The sequence below is a fragment of the Lutzomyia longipalpis genome, chromosome 1 (assembly GCF_024334085.1).
Source record: "Lutzomyia longipalpis isolate SR_M1_2022 chromosome 1, ASM2433408v1".
In the NCBI taxonomy this organism is placed as follows: Eukaryota; Metazoa; Arthropoda; class Insecta; order Diptera; family Psychodidae; genus Lutzomyia; species Lutzomyia longipalpis.
Genome location: NC_074707.1, coordinates 37,148,819 through 37,166,332, shown reverse-complemented (window position 1 = coordinate 37,166,332; position 17,514 = coordinate 37,148,819). Strand labels below are relative to the sequence as shown.

The following is a 17,514-nucleotide window of genomic DNA, read 5'->3' as shown; positions in this document are numbered from 1 at the left end:
ATTAGTTGAAATGGTGTATAACCATGAGAACAAGTAGGCGTAGTGTTGTAGCAAAAGTCAAAATAAGGAAGCCATGTATCCCAGTCTGTCGTGTGTTCGTTTACATAGGAACGTAGGAATTCATTCAAGGTTTTGTGACATCTTTCAATGCTTCCCAAGCTCTGGTGATGATAAGGTGTAGAGTTTAATCTGTTCACCTGTAACATCTCAGCAACTTTACGGAAAACCTCGTTGATGAATTCAGTTCCCATGTCAGTCTTTATATGAGCAACGAACCCATATTTTAATAGAATGTTTTCTACTAAGGCCCTGGCTAGTGTGTTAGCCTCTTTGTCGGGTATGGGCACCGTACATACGAACTTTGACAGTTCGCATTGAAAAGATGCCGCATATCTATTTCCACTGTCTGATCTGATAAAAGGACCTACGGTGTCTATCGACACAATATCGAAAGTACTTTGAGGGGTATTGGTTATAACCATGGGTTCTTTTACAGAAATCCCACTCTTGTTTTTCTGGCATTGCTGACATGCTTTGACAAAATTAGCAATGTCTTTCCCCATACCTTTCCATCGAAATATCTCTTTTAATTTTTTTAATAGTCTGTTTTGCCCTATATGTCCTCCTGTGGGACTAAAATGATGTTGATTAAGGATATTCGTAATAACTGATTTATCTGTTATGACTACCGGTGGTTCATATAACAAAATTTGTATGTGCTGCAGCACTTTCATACTTATTTCTTTGAATCTTTCGACCGTGATATGTTGAAAGATGTAATTTTTGTAGGATAAAGCTAGCTTGTCAATTTTTAATCCTTTACAATTTTGCTCCATCATTAGTAGATCCCGCTCTAGTGCGATCTCTGTGTATAATGACGGCATTAATATTTTGTATTCTTTTTTATTTTTCTTTACGAACGCGTTCTTTGATAAATTGTCACCATTGTGAAAAATTAATTCCGGAATTCCTGAGATCTCTTCTATTTTAACCGCATCATAAACCTTAAGGTGATCAGTCTTAGTGTCTAGATGAGCTTGTTTGTCATTATCTTGTACTTTATTTCTTTTCATACGTTCTAACATGCCACGTGTTTGAACGGGTAACACATATAAGCTTTTGAGTAGTTCAGAGTCAACATCAATGCGGCTAAGAGCATCTGCATTGGTGTTGCTCTTACCAGGCTTATATATGATCTCAAAATCATATTCTTCAAGATCTAGTCGCATCCTCATCAACTTAGATGAAGGATTTTTCATGTTAAAAAGATAAACCAATGGTCTATGATCTGTGAATATTTTGAACTTTCGGCCATACAGGTACGGCCTGTAGTGCTGAACTCCCCAATGAATGGCGGTGAGTTCTTTTTCTATTGTGGATTTATTACGTTCACCCTTTGTAAATGTTTTACTTGCAAAGGAAATAGGCAAGTCACTACCGATTTCTCCTTGGGAAAGTATGGCAGACGCGGCCATATTAGACGCATCTGTCGTCAATACGAAAGTTTGTTCAAAATCCGGATATTGAAGCACTCTAGGACTAATGAGATCCATTTTGAGCCCTTCAAAAGAATTTTGACAACGCGTATCCCAAATAAATTTTGCTTTTTTCTTGAGCAAGGCGTTCAAAGGTGCAGTCTTTTCCGCAAAGTTTGGAACGAATTTTCTGTAATAATTGGCTAAAGCCACAAATCTACGCACCTCATCAGCATTAGTGGGTATTGGATAATGTTCAATGACACTGTATTTGGAAGGATCTGGCAATACTCCTTCAGGAGTGAGCTTGTGACCTAAATATACTACTTCTGTTTGTAAAAATGTGCACTTAGATGGATTGAGTTTGAGGTTGTATTGACGTAATCTCTCAAACACTTTCTTTAGATTTTTATTGTGGTGGCTTAAACTTCCACCAAATACCACAAGGTCATCAATGTAAAGAAATGCCGATCCTGGAGTTAAACCTGCCATTGCTAAACTCATCATTCTTTGAAAGCTATTGGGGCTAATTTTTAGTCCAAAAGGAAGTCTTGTAAATTGAAAATGTCCTTGATTAGCCGTAAAGGCAGTTATTTCTCTTGAAAAATCTTTAGACTCTATCTCTACTTGATGAAATCCTGATTGAAGATCAAGAGTAGTAAAATATTTAGAACGACCTAATTGATCTAAAATTTCTTCTATTCTAGGGAGTGGAAACTTATCTGCAATTATTGTTTTATTTACTTTTCTGAAATCTACTACCAATCGCCATTTCTTTTCATCCGTTCCTGATTTTTTAGGTACCAATAAAATTGGTGAATTGAACGGTGATTGCGATGGTTCAATAATTTTGTCTTCCAACATTTTATTAACTTGTCTTGAAATTTCCACGGATTGTGATTGTGGCGTTCTGTAATTTTTAACATAAATAGGCTCTGAGCCTGTTTGCCTAATTGACTGTTTGTAAAGATTGTTGCATGTTAAATGATCTCCCTCTAAATGAAATATATCCATAAAATCTTGACATAGAGATTTTATTGAGGATTTTGCGTATTCTGGGACTTTTTCTAATTTTAATTCTTTGAACAATCTTTCTTTTCTTTGATCTGTTTCACTGTCTGAATTTTTCTTGAGATTACTGTTATCATTTTCTACTTTTTGCATTATATAATTATCTAAAGGTACAAATTTTGGTTCGTAATCCTTTACAATAAATTCCCTATTAGTGGTGTTTAAGAACATGATGTATGGTGTGCCGGAGACAATCGTACTGGAAGAGAAAACTCCTGGTGAAATTTCCTCTCCAAGGGCCACATGGTCTCCTGGCAACCACTTATCAAGTCTTCTGACGGCCTGACACCTTGATGGTATTATGAACGATTTTTCCTCAAACCGATCTTGCAACGGCATAGTGATCTCCTTTCCCTGCGTGTAAAAATGTATAACGTATGAATAGAAATCAATTTTGCATTTATATTTTATTAGGAAATCCCTGCCCAATATACCATCAAAAGGTATTCCAAAATTTTCATTAATTACGTGAAATGTGTGTGATACTTTCTGTCCGTTAGGGGATAAATTAAAGGTTAATAGGCATGTTCCTTCGGTCTTGTACATCTCTTGGCCTACACCCGAAAAATTAATTCTTTCATTGTTGTTGACATTTATTTTCTTGGATTTAATTAAGCTAATATCAGCTCCTGAATCTATTAGAAATGTAGCTGATTGGTTTAATTCAACTATTGGCAATTTTATGAAACATGACAGAGATGTCATGCAAACTGATGGTATTGAGTTGGTTGCGGGTACATTTGCTGAGGTGCCCCCGGTTGACGCAATTGGCCAGGGGCCATTGCGTTTCCCGAATTATCAACGAGAGCTCCCTCTTGATTAGATTGTGCCATATAAATTCGTCCTCTTTGGCCCCTACCGCGATTGTTGTTATTGTAACCGCGATGGTAACCACCTGAACGATCACCTCTACCTCTCGAGTTCCATTCTCTACGCGTCTGTGACTGGTTACTGTGATTACCACGATGGTAACCACCTGAACGATCGTTTCTACCTCTTGGGTTCCATTCTCTTCGAGATTGTGATTGACCATCATTTCCTCTTCTACCTTTTCTACTATTATTCACATTTCTTCCCCTTATCGTATTTACCTGTGGGGGATTGTTTGCGGACACGGTTGCTTCAGCCTCATGAGCAACAGCTACGGCTTTGGCGAACTCTGTCACCCTTGATGCTACTACGATTGATTTCAAGTTTGAATTTAAACCACTTTTAAAGGCATTTGCAGCAGTAGCGTCATTTAAAGTTCGTATTATTTGGTCATGTTCAGATCCTTGCGATTGGATCTGAACCCGCGAGAGTTCGTCGGTTAATTTTTCAATTTTCTTGGCAAATTCTGCTACCGAATCTATACCCTGTCGTGTCTTTGTCAGTTCAGTATTTATGGAGGCAACAGTTCTTTTTATCCCAAATCTCTCTGTTAATTTTTTCTTTAGGCTGATAAATGTAGTAATTTCGGAAGTGATACTTAATTTCGCACTTCCCTTAATTTTAATCTGAGTTACAAATTTAATCAGTAAATTTTTATTAACATTGTCCAATGTTTCGTGATAAAATTCTACAGCATCCAAAAAGTCCAACAGTTTGTCTTCGGAACCATCGAATTCCGGTATTAAAGACGATGCTAGTTTTAGGTCTAACACAGCCATATTGACTTTTTCTTCTGTTTCTTCTTTTTCTGTTTCTTCTTCTTCTGTTTCTTCTGTTTCTTCTATTTCTTCTGTTTCTTCTGTTTCTTCTTTTTCTTGTTGCTTTTGATTTATTTTTTTCTGAATTGCTGTTAAAAGTTCGTTTATTTCATTATATATTTTTAGTTCATTTTCTACTTGTATCCTCAACAATTCTTTATTTTCCCTACTACTGACTTTACTTTTAATAAGTTCTGCTAATTGATTGAACGCACTATGATGTTTATTTACTATTAATAATTTATTTACCACATAGTCCTCTTTATATATTCTGTCTTTGGGATTTTTCTTTAAACTGTGGCAAATTTTCTTTAGTTCGTTATAGAGCTCAATCAAAATATTGAAATTATCATCCATTTAATCTTGACCTAAATTAACATGACAAATCTGACCTATATAATTTCAAGCTTATTCAAAACAACACCTTTATTTTTGTTTACTTATCTGTCTTCATGATTTTGCTGACTCGATTTTCGTTGTGCATTCAACTCGGCATACGCAGCTTGAGTGCGATGTTCACAGTCCATCTTCGAAATTTGCTGACTCCGTTGACGTTGTTCATTCAACTCTGCCTGTGCAGCTTTTGAGTGCGATGTCTTCTGCCTTTTCGAATTTTGCTGACTTCGTTGTCGTTGTCCATTCAACTCTGCATACACTGCTTGAGTGCGATGTTCATCACGATGTCCACGTATGAGTCCAATGTTCACCAAGATGTCCACGTTTCACGGTTGAGTGCACTGCACCTTCTGCTCACGCAGCTTTTTGAGTGCGTCGACTCCTACGATGCCACGGTGGCGCGTTTCCAACTTGCAGCCTGCGTCGCATCCAAAATTTCAGGGGTGTCACGATCCTGGGATCGTTGTGGACGATCATAGGATTTATAGGATATCAAAATTTTTCCAGTACACCATCGAGACACTTCATCAGCTTTCCCCAGCATGGACAACGGGAGAAAATTTTCTTTCACTTTTTTTTTTTTTTCACTTTTTACTTAGAGTTCTGCATTTTTTTTTTTCACATACTTGTAGTGGGTTAATTAATTTTTTTTTTTTTGACTTTTATTGTAATTAAATAAATTATTTTTCACTTCCCTGGGACCGACGTCCCAACATAATCAACGTGTCACGGTCGCCATGTAGCGTAGTCGTATGAAAAGCAATGTTCATTACTCTGTGGTTCGAATGTGACTGTCGTCACTTCGGATTTATTCAATCAAATCATACCATTCATTTACATTAAACATACGCATAAGCAATAACATAATGCATATGCTACAGCACGCTACCACAGTTATTTTCGTTTTTGTCCGCAACAATGAATATTGACCGAAGATTCTTGTCTAGTACTTTGACCCAATTCTGTCTGGAAGATTGATTTGATGTCTCACAAGCAAACCCTTAGAAATGGAAGAATTTGATTTAGATTAAATACTTGAATTTCCTGAAAAGTTCTTTGAGTTGATTTGAAAGTGATGAAAATTAATTAAAATGACTTTTAAAATTAAGAATTTATCAATGAACGTTATCACACAACGTGGATTTCATTCATAACTTTTTATTTAATGAAATGTTCTATTGCGTTTAGTATGAATTTAATTATTTAGAATTTAAATAAATATGCTTCAATAATTTGCAATGCAAATTGATGTGAAAAATAGGGTGAATAGAATCACTTCTTCTGTAAGGTTTCAATCCAAGGAAAAGTCCCTTAAAAACTAGGAAATTTTATTAAATTCTCTGATGATGTTTTAACGGATTAATTATCTATTTTTTTTTCAATTTGATTTTAATTCTATTAAATTCAAATCAAACCTATCCACCCATTTTGCAGTTCGTCTTTACAGTACAAATTGTAGCACCTTCTATGGAAAAAGCCAACGTGAATTCCCTTGCAATTATACAAATATAAATACCTTTGCCACCTTTCCATTCACTCCAAAAAATATATTAAAAAAGAATATTTACAGACAATTCAAAACAGCCACCATATGTTTGAGAGTAATAAACAGAATAAACATGGTTGTAATAGCAAGTTTCTTCGAAAAAAATAATAATCGTATCATTGCCATTAAGTATGCTCAAACATGCATATTCAACGGGTTTTTCACACATATAAAAAAGTTTTTATTTTAATGAGGTGCAAAGAAGCAAAAACCAAACCAAGACCCAAGGAATTTGATTCATTCAGTGTCTCGCGTACGGGGGAAAAAAAGAAGGCAAACACTAATTCACCTGCGTCAATATCACTCAATGAATTTAAAGAGGTAACAATAAATAATTCTTTTTACGCGAACAAAAAAAAATATTTCCGTTTGTAATGCACCATTTTAGCAATTCAATGGCCTCAACAGATTGCGTACGAAAAAACCTCAGCAATAAATGCAAGAATTTTGCAAGAAATGATTCATATTTGGCTTTCCCGACACAGTGAGACATTCTTATGCATTTTAATTTTATTTATTTATTACGGTGTAAACTTGAACTTGTCGTTCTTATTTTTTATATTATTTATTAAATTTGAAATTCAAAGAAATTGACGCGTGTCTCTATATGCGTAGGTTTTCTATTATTCTATAATTTGCAATTACATAAATTCAGATTTATTCTAATCTTTTTAATTACATATTGAGTAATCTTTTATTTACTTTTAATCATAACTTTTTATCCTCCAGCGAATCCAACAAATCTGGCAAACATTAAAAAAAGCATTAAATGGTTCACGAACGTTGATCAGAAAGATGAAACAGATTAAGCACATCAGATCATCATTTTTTTTTCTTTAATTAATTCAAACATTTTTATGGTTTTATTGGAAAAAATATCAACTTCTACAAGCCCGCCCCACTATTGCGCATTTATCATTCATATCAGTGACTTTAATGTATGGATTTCTTCACGCCATCACCAATCAGACCTTCACAGCATCCACCTGAGCTGTCGAACATTGAATTTGAAGCTCGAATTTGATGCTGTAATTTTTTTGGCTTCACATTATAATCTCTAGGTCAGTTTAAACTTTAAAACACTTTAAACTAAAGCGATTATGTACTAAAATACATAAAGTTTCTATTACGATTTGGCGACAAAGACGAAAAAAAAAGCCCAAAAGATCGTTAGCAACATTCCGTGCGTGACATTGTGAGCAGAGCAATAATTTGGAGATAAAAATTCTTTTTTTTTTTCAGTTTTCAGAATAAATTTCGACGTGAGTTTAATGAACTGCATGGAATATATAATTTTTCAGCGGGAAGACGTCTTTGTCCTTTTTGGAATTGATGATGTTCTGAGAAATGATTCTTTTTATTTCATGTTGGAGCGTGCAATGATCTCTCACATTGGCCCAAAGGTCAAGTTCATCGTGTGGAGCACTATAAAGGAAGCAAAACCTGAATTACAAGACGAAAATTTTGCCGTCTCACGAGAATTTGGTTGTTCTGCATTCAATTTTTTGCTGCCTTTCTCCATTTCTGCGAATAAAATTCAAGAAAATCTCCTTCCAACGATCCTTTGCATTTCATCTGGTAGCATGAATGCATATTTTTGCATTTCCTCTGGAAACTATGTAGAGAGAGAAAGAAATATCTTTTGCATCAACAATAATACTAACCAAGTGCCCTATAGACATCGTAAAACTTTCAGCAGCTATGCTACTTCCAAATGATGACGTATGCTAAAGAGAGCTTTGGTGCAAGGTTACTCTATGTATTGTTTGCAGTAAACATAAAAATGTTGTAGGTATATGAAACTCCCCAAGACGCTATATAATATCAATCTCCTTGCTATCTAGCCATGCAATCGGAATTAACAAGTAAATTTATGTTTTACGCGGTGCGCGAAAGAAATAAAAAGCATCAGGAAATTATAAAGAGTGAATGCATTATAGACGTTGCATAACTTGAATAATATTAAATTTGCTAAAATGTATGTCTACAATTTTTTGTATAACAATATTTTGTAAACTTATCGCTTTTTTTTTATGAGTGACTTTTCCTCACTTTTTTCACAGACTTTTCATGCGTTTTTCTGTTAAATATATCGATATTAATTTTTATTTCCCTATCTTAAATTCAATGACCGTTAAAATAAATTTAAAATTCAAATTTGACATTTAATAAATGTCATCGATGGTACCACGATGTAACCCGAAATGCACCGATCAGCGAGGTGTGACTCACACGGAGAATATAATTAATTACAAAATTGCAATAAATCCAAACAACTAGTCCATGCAACGTTAAAACTGGAACTTTGCCAACAATTACCTAACCGCATCAAACTATCACATCGACCTAATTGTAATACCCAGAGGAAAACCCCTAATACTATACAACAGAGAGTCTTATCAAACTATCATTGATGATTTAACGTGTCTCGCTCAATTAATCGTCTCCCCAATCTATGCAATATAATTAACATAAAACTTCCATCAAAGGGCACATTTTTTATTCGTCCATCATCGACAAATTATGCAAATTACCAATCAGTCAGAGAACATTAATTTATGACGCCCTCCCATACACTTTGTAAAGAGGTGAGAGTAATATTTTATGGGTGTTTTGATATAAAGTTGAGAAAAGCAATATTTTGGGCGGAGTGTGTCCATCAAATGGAATAAAGTGATTTATTGTTTGAGAAAATAAATGAGATTATCAATTTATAGCTTCTTAGCAAAATATAGTACATCACAACATAATCTAGCACACAACATGGTGAGTACAACCAGAAATAAATCCACCTGTCGATTTGACCTCACAGCAAGACACGCTATATTTCCAGCACAGCAAGAAAAGATTACACATAGAGAAAAATTCGGTATCAATATTTGATGACTTTCTTTACTTACAGACTTGTGGTAGAAATTTTAGTGCTATGGCACCAATTTTTTTAATTTCAAAATTTAATGACAATGAAACTTTGATTAAAAAAATTTAAGCAGTTAATCGATTTAAAACTAATAACAAAATATCCAAGATTTTTATTTAAGCTGTCAAAAAATAGTTGACAGTTTGACATAAATGTCAATTCCTATTTTACGTCAAATTTCTTCTGTCAAAAATATATTTTTATGGTTTTTATATATCTCATAAGTCAACGTACAATTCTGATCAATCATAGAGCTCACAAAGCAATAAACGTTTATTATTTCTTTCCAATTTGACGGGAATCTTTACGAGAATTTGACATTGATTTCCGAAGAAATAAACGTTTATTTTTAAATTCAAACGATGACACTGACAAGAAAAATATGTCAATGTCATGTTTTTCAAATTCTCGTTTCAATAAACGTCTCGTTTAGTATTTAAAAACTCCCACCTGTAAATAAATACATTCGTCTCTGTGATAAAAGTTTCCAAGCGAAAACATTTCTCGCACAAATCTGTTGGCAAAATAAACAAGTTCTCTCTTTTAGCACAACCGTTGAAGTTGAATAAATAGGTAGTTTCTTTTTAGCGAATTATAAAGAAAAAAAATTCACAACTTGCATGCAAATATGCACTTTTAAGTAAACTTGTCGACTTCAATTTGGAGTTAAATAAAGCTCTTCAAGAACAAAACGGATTTATTATTTGTCACTCGCGAAGCATGAGCACTTTTTGCACCGTTTCGCACATTGTGGGCCTGAAAGTTCTGCACGTTAAACAGTGAGTGTTGGGCGTTTGAAATGGCGTAAGTAACGGATTTTCCGTGAATTGATCTTATTTTAATTTTGGAGTGCCCCCAATCTGTCAGATTTAAAATAGCAATAGTTTTATTACATACAATCCAAGGGAAAAAGTTTTATTTCACAAGAAAAAAAAGATCATAAAATTCCATCGTCGTCTAATTTCCTTGAAAAGGCGTCCTTCATCTCCCTGAGGACTTTAACATTGGAAATGTGGTAAAAAGACACAATTTAATCTCAAACTAAAAAAAAGAAGATTAATTAAAACTTTTTTTTTTCTGTGTGTGGTTATAAGTTAATTTTTATAATTAATTTAATTAGATTGCTTTAACTTGACGAAGCTTAAATCCAAACAGGTCAACCAAGATTGTAACACTGCAAAGTGTCTCTGGATTTTCTTCCCTATCCACCATACATTTCCACCACCATTTTCATCTTTCTTTCTCTTTCATTTTTATTTTATATTTATTTCTTTTTTTTTCGAGAACAGCAACACATAACACATTTCTTGTATATGTTGCTGAGGAAGCTAAGTTTATTGCCTTGCCATTCCCACCAAGTCTTTCTTGCAATAATGTAGCCACCAGCTGAAGGAATCGCGAGCTCTTCCACAGAACACTCAACGGGACTTTGGTCATTTCTTCGTGAGCCACTATTCAAGGCGGACCCCCTCCTTTGAGTTCTTCTTGAGACACATTTTCAGCACATTTGGCTACTGTTTCAAAAGCGCGGCAAAATAAAGTAAAATAAAATCTCCAACACCTTCGCCACGGTGTTTGTGGCCCACATTGCATGTTTTGTCGTTTCATATCAAACGTGAGTGGTAGTGCGTGATTCAAAGTTCTCTTTCTTGGATACTCTTCATTGTGAACGACTTACCCACTTTCTTTTTGCACCCACTGCAACATGTGGCTACCCTCTTTTCATGCTACACAATTGCTTCAGCTGTTGTGCCTCCAAGTGTTTGTCGTGAAATGTGGCATGTCAATTCACTTATTCAATCCCTACCAACCACCTGTATACGGATTCACCCTCGACAATTCCATCGATCACTACACATATCTCATGCAGAACATCTCTCAGCATATGAAGGATTATGTTACACCCTATCCCCAAACATATTTCGGTAAGACATTCGCTCTCTGATTGTGAGAATTATGTAGTGAGAAAGTATTCAGACTTTTATACAATACATTTTTGCCTTTCGATCAATTCACTTTAAATGCTCACTATCACTGAAATACTTATTATGAAATGTGGAAGTGAGACCAAAATATTCAATACAATTCAGGTTCCCCTCTGCCACCGTCAGCGTCACCCACCAAACAGTATGATTTCATAATTGTGGGCTCAGGACCGGCTGGCTGTGTGCTGGCGAATCGCTTATCGGAAAATCCACATTGGAAAATTCTCCTCCTCGAGGCTGGTGGACTCGAGACGATCGCCCACGATATACCCGCAATTACTGGTTACCTACCACTAACAGCCTCCAACTGGGGCTACACAACCGAACCCGAACCAGGAGTTTGCTGGGGTGAGTGAGTTAATCTATTTATTTTAAAATATTAAATAAAGATCTTTTTTCTCTTAAAAAATTCTATTCTAGTTAGAATAAAATAAAATATATTGATTGACCAAGAAGACTTTCCAAGTGCAAAATAAAACACAACAATTCCGGACTTAAATCGAATCTAGAACTTTTAATTATGCACATTCCATAATAAAAAACAAATAACTCAAAATTGAATTACAAGAATTTCAAAATATTTGCCTTCTTTCTCTTTCTTTATATTGCACTTCTTTTCAAGGTGAAGTGCATTTAATTTTATTAAATGAATTTGCTTTGAAAAAAATATTGTGTGCAATTAAAATTCAATCACAAAGAGTTAGTTAAACTTTATTAAACGGAACATTGATTGAGATCTCTTCTATTTTTTACCTCCATCATAAACCACAATAAACTCTATTTATTGCCTTAAATTCCATGTCGAAGCATTTTAGACTAAAATCCTAAATTTAAACCTTGGAGTTTTTATGGCGCTTGTGGAAAACGCGAAAAGTAAATATTTACAAACAGACCTCCCCGATTTTTCATAACATTCAGTTTCTTCATTCATTTTTTTTCTTATGAATTTTCCAGGAATGTACGATCAAAAGTGTGCTTTTCCACGAGGAAAAGTTCTCGGGGGAACTAGTGCTATAAACTACATGATCTACAATCGTGGGAATCGTCGAGATTTCGATAGATGGGCACAGGAAGGAAACTACGGATGGTCCTACAATGAAGTCTTGCCGTATTTTAAGAAATCTGAAAGAGCTATGCTCAAGGGGCTTGAGAATTCGCCTTATCACAATCGGAATGGGAATCTAAATGTTGAGTATGTTGCCTATAGAACGGCACCTGCGAGGGCATTCCTAAAGGGAGCTCGACAAGCTGGCTACAGGAAGCTTGACTACAATGGAGAGAGCCAAGTTGGAACTTCTTACGTACAGGCCACAACTTCTCGAGGAGTTAGACATAGTGCTGCCAGTGCTTTTCTTCGCCCTATAATGCACAATCGACCAAACTTAAAGATCCTAATTAACAGTCGTGTAACGAAAATTCTCATTGATCCAGAAAACAAGATAGCCTACGGAGTTGAGTATGTGAGGAATAAGAAAACACGACAGGCGTACGCTGTTAGAGAAGTTATCCTCTCAGCAGGAACGTTCAATAGTCCACAGCTGCTAATGTTATCTGGGATTGGACCAGAGGATCATTTGAATGAACTGGGCATTCCTGTTCTCCAAAATCTCCCCGTTGGGCAAACAATGTACGACCACATGAGTCACTCAGGACTTACTTTCGTAACAAACACAACAGGAACCACGCTCTCCGTAAACCGTATCACAGCTCTAGATGTCAAGGATTATCTGTTTGGAAAGGGATTGTTTACAATGATTGGAGGCGTTGAGTCTTTAACGTTCTACAAATCACCAAATAGTCAAGATCCCCCAGATTGGCCAGATGCTGAGATAATTCAGCTTGGTGGGAGTTTTGCATCAGACGAAGGAGCTGGTGTTAGTCGAGGGATGAATATTCGTAGAGATATCTATGAAGCTGTCTACAAACCCCTAGAAAGGTATCCTACAGACCATTGGTCTGCCTTTGTCATGCAGTTCCGACCTAAATCAATAGGCTACATACGATTGCAGGATAAGAATCCTTGGCATTGGCCAAAATTCTATCCAAACTACTTTAAGTACGAAGAAGATCTCGAAATTCTCCTTGAGGCCACAAAGGAAGTTATAAGGATATCTCAGACACCTGCTATGCAAGCTATAGGAACTAGAATTTGGGATAGGCCATTGCCGAATTGTGCGCATCTGCATTTCGGCACAGATGACTACTGGAGATGCTCAATTCGTACGCTCTCCTGTACACTCCATCATCAGGTGGGTACGTGCAAAATGGGTCTATCGAGTGATCCAACAACAATTGTAGATCCCCATTTACACGTACATGGAATTCAGAGACTTCGTGTTGCCGACAACAGTATTATCCCGTATCCAATTACAGGCCATACAAATGCCGTCTCCTTCATGATTGGTGAGAAGTGTGCGGATATGATAAAGGCCGATTGGGTGGATGAGAGGATGCAGAAGACTAAAATTACATTCCACTGATCACAAAATGATGTCGATATAATTTATATGATTAAGGAAAAATATATGTGGTAATTTTTCAAACCACCCCTAAATGAGGGTACAAGGAAACGTGCTGAAATTCTATCTCTTCGGATTGGCAGATACCCCCAACATTACAAACACACCCTTACCACCGGGTACTTGAACGAAGTATAAATAGCGAATATGGCTTCACTATCATTTTTCGTCAAATGCCTGGCTCTAAGTACACCGCACAGAGAATTTTTCCAGGATGAGAAAAAAGGGGTGCATATTAATTAACGTTGATTTACGTTCTTGATAATTTTCTAACCCGACCCGCTTGAACAAGCATTCAATTCATTTTCACCCACAGAGTCGCAAAGCATTTTTCCAACTCATTGCGACCAGCAGGGGCCAGCCAAGCAATAGAACAATCATCTCAAAATCATTTTCTCTTCTTTCACGAAAAATACCTTCCAGCAATTCCCACCCAATTCTCCTTTTCCCATCTGAATTATCGATTTATCACCGCCTGATTCACACCACCATGTGAGTGTGTGGCTCCGAAAATGGGATACAACACGGGGCACTCATGCTAAAAGCTTTCTCCCTAAATTAAATAGCAATACTCATGGACATTTCCAACCATGGCACTTTATGGGTCAGTGCCCTTTATTGATGGCAAACATGACCCGATTTAGGATATAACCAACTCGTAATTCCTTCATCAACTCCCTTCGGTTGTGCTTTGCATTATGCTGCGAAGATTTATTTTCCACTTCAACCATTTCAGCTGTTTCAAATTCCACCTCGTGCCTCATAAATTGTTTAATCCAGTTTAATTTTAATTTATAAACACCCCATCTAAAGCATAGTTAATCAAGTTATTTAATACGTTTGTTGGGAAACTGAAACCTTTTGTTTTTTTTTTATTTACTAAAAAAAATCAACAAGCGTGGAATTCCAACAAACCTTTATTGAAAATTATATAAAAATTAGGAATTTTTAAAATAAAAATTAAATCTATTAAAATAATTATTTTAGAACAAAAATTGATTAAATTTTAATTGCATTTTTAATAAAAATTATTTCTTAATTTAAATATTATGAAATAAGTAGGAAAAAAAAACAATCAGAGCAGGGAAAGTAAAACAATAAAAAGTGGATTATAGTGGTTCTAGGATTTTTAGATTAAGGTACAAATTTTAAACGAAACTCCGAGAGGAATTGTGAGCGATATAAATTAATGAAATAATAAAAAAAAATGAATAAAAAAACTTTTGTAAGATTAAAGAATAAAAGAAAATAATGTTCAAAAAAGAATTTTTATTTTATCTTTTTAAATTGATTTAAAAGATAATTTAAAGATAATTACAAACTACATTATTGTACATATTTTGAAGACAAAAAAACTTTCAGGAAAGGTTTTTTTTAATATGTTAATTTTATAACTTAAATTAAGAACTGGAATAATAAAAAAAATCCTTTTTTCTAATCCAAGGTTATGAAGCCCTTGAAAATAGTACTAGCAACAAAAAACAATGTTTTTAAAACTTTTTATAAAGATTTTTTTAAAAAAATTTCCCATAGCGTGACCGTGACTTTATAGCCCTGTTTCTAGGAAAAACTACTATTTACAGTTCTCTCATTTCCTGGTCCATTAAACCTGTAGTTTCTTTTTTAAAGTCTTTTAAACAATAAAGGCTTATTATATAATTTTATAGATCCTTACTCTACAAGTTCCTTATTACTGTTTTATTTTTCTTATGTCCATTTTCGCGTCTAGACAAAAATTGAATCAAACGATTAAGCAAAAAATTTATTACAAGGTAATATCTTTTCTCTTTCAGATTTTTCTTTCACTATTGATTGAAAAATTTATGACAATTCCCAAAAGTAAAATCTCTAATAATAAAATGCAAAGGTTTGCAGAATTCCTACTATGCTAAATCGTTAATCTTTTACTCTCAAAACCTGTCAGAGAAACCTCTTAAAATGCTTTATTGGCTATCAAATTGAAATTCTGTTCAATATATGGATGGACAATGTGTTCCTTTTCACAAAATTCTTCAAAGAATCGATTTGTCTCGCAAAAGTAAAGAAAAAGACACCACAAAGATGAGAAATTTGGGTTTGCTAAATAAAATTCGCTAATTGGTTTCATATATTGCTGTTAAGTAACTTTTGACAGTGTGTGCCTCTGTATGAGGTGCAATGTATTTGTCTTGGGCATTCTTCGGAGAATTCAGACATCACATTGACCCCTGGGTCTGTCCATAAAATTTTAACATATTCCTTTATTTTACATGAAAAGTCTCCCATCATTTGTGACGCCGCAAAAAATTATAATAAAACATAAAAGAGAATTTTTTTCTCGCTTTCTGCGCCGTTGCAATTTGTGTAGAATTTCTTCCTCGACAACTTTCTGGCAAAAAGCTTCAGTGCAAGTCATTGTGTGTGGTGTGGAATGATTCAGAGCGCAGTATTTCCCTGAAGAGTTGCAAATTGTACAAGCTCCCCCCAATCCTTGATGGAAATCTTGAATATTTTCCAGGAATTCTCGACAAATAATAATACCCTCGGTGGCAATTGAAGAATGTTGTGCTTTTTTTAACGTACAAAAATAGAACATAAATATGAGAAGCACTTGAAGCCAAGAGAAAATATGGAAAAATTCCCAAAAGATTTAAATTTTTGATGAGATCTCTTTTTGCTTTTTTCTATGTTGGAGTGCAATCAAACCACCCCACCCCTTAAGAGGGCTTAATGGAATGTTGTTTTGATATATAATTGCGGTTATATCAATTGAATTTTAATCAGACACATGTCTGTTCATTTAATACAGAGGGTGGAATTAAAAATTTACATGTCACCCTATTTAAAATCAATTGAATGCTGTGGTCATACAGTGAACCTCATTTGAATTGAATTTTATTCATTTTATTCCACTTTATAGTGCGGAGTTCTTTATTGATTTTTCTGGGCTTTTTTCGGACAATCCGCGTGCTGTTTTACTTCACTTCCTGCATACACTTCCCCAGACTATTGATTGAGGGCTCTCTGTTGTGTAGGAAAATGCCCATAAATTGTAGAACATTGAAATTAATGATGATTCACTTCTCATAATTTATTCATAGCAATTTCAATTTACAAACCTTATCACCAAATTGTGTGGACTCTCACTTTTTTATTCAAGTTCAAAATCTATGAACTTTTTGATGAGTCTTTTGAAAGCATTTTAATGAACTTTCAGAATTTGATGCTGGTAAAGTAAATATTCATAGGTATATATATCAAGAATACTCTAGGATATAAACGATATAAACGCATTTCCTTACAGTTTATGAAATTGCGGTGGAAAATGAGTTTATGAGAAGTTCTTTGGAATCCATTAGTTTGGAAAACTATATTACATTGAAAAGTTACTCTGAAAGTTTTAGAAATATGATTTTTTTGTTTATGCTTCCTCCTTTCATGTAAGTTTTCTGGTTAATGGAAGATGATATGAAGACATGAAAACTTTAATAAGTTATGAATTTTGCTTGAGAAAAAATTTTATTAAATGCAATTTACTTCTCAAGTTTCTTCTGCAGGGACTTTTAGAAAAGAAGATTGATAGATGAAAAAAGTTACTTTTTTCTTGAAAACTTTAACAAAGTTTTTTTTAAGTAAAAAATCGATAGAATTTCCTTTATTTTTAAAGTTGATTCTATTTTAAGCTTCTAAGGGATCACACAGAAGCCTTTTTCTCAAAGAATAAAAAACAATAAGACAATTGATCTGGAGTTCTAAAAACAGCAAAGTGCAGGACTCGCAAGACAAGACCAACTTTAATAGCTAGGGAGCTAGAATTTAGCTTGCAAAGAGAAGAATTAGCCCATTAGTTTCTACATTTGCTCATTTTTACATCAGTCACATCAATCAATCTGAAAACCAAATTTTCAAATAAATTTCATATTCCTCGATTTTCT

The 17,514-nt window shown here is 34.6% G+C and overlaps 2 protein-coding genes across 3 annotated transcripts in view; one reads left to right on the top strand and one right to left on the bottom strand.

Annotated features, from left to right (window-relative positions):
- The window catches only part of LOC129787150 (flotillin-2), a 131,420-nt gene that overhangs the window by 111,939 nt on the left and 1,967 nt on the right, over nt 1-17,514 (bottom strand). The gene's annotated exons all lie outside the window — the stretch shown is intronic.
- LOC129787124 (glucose dehydrogenase [FAD, quinone]) lies at nt 6,778-14,863 on the top strand. The gene is made up of 3 exons (XM_055822455.1): nt 6,778-11,021; nt 11,187-11,429; nt 12,036-14,863. The coding sequence occupies exons 1-3, from the start codon at nt 10,802-10,804 to the stop codon at nt 13,559-13,561; spliced, it is 1,989 nt and encodes a 662-aa protein (XP_055678430.1). The 5' UTR covers nt 6,778-10,801; the 3' UTR covers nt 13,562-14,863.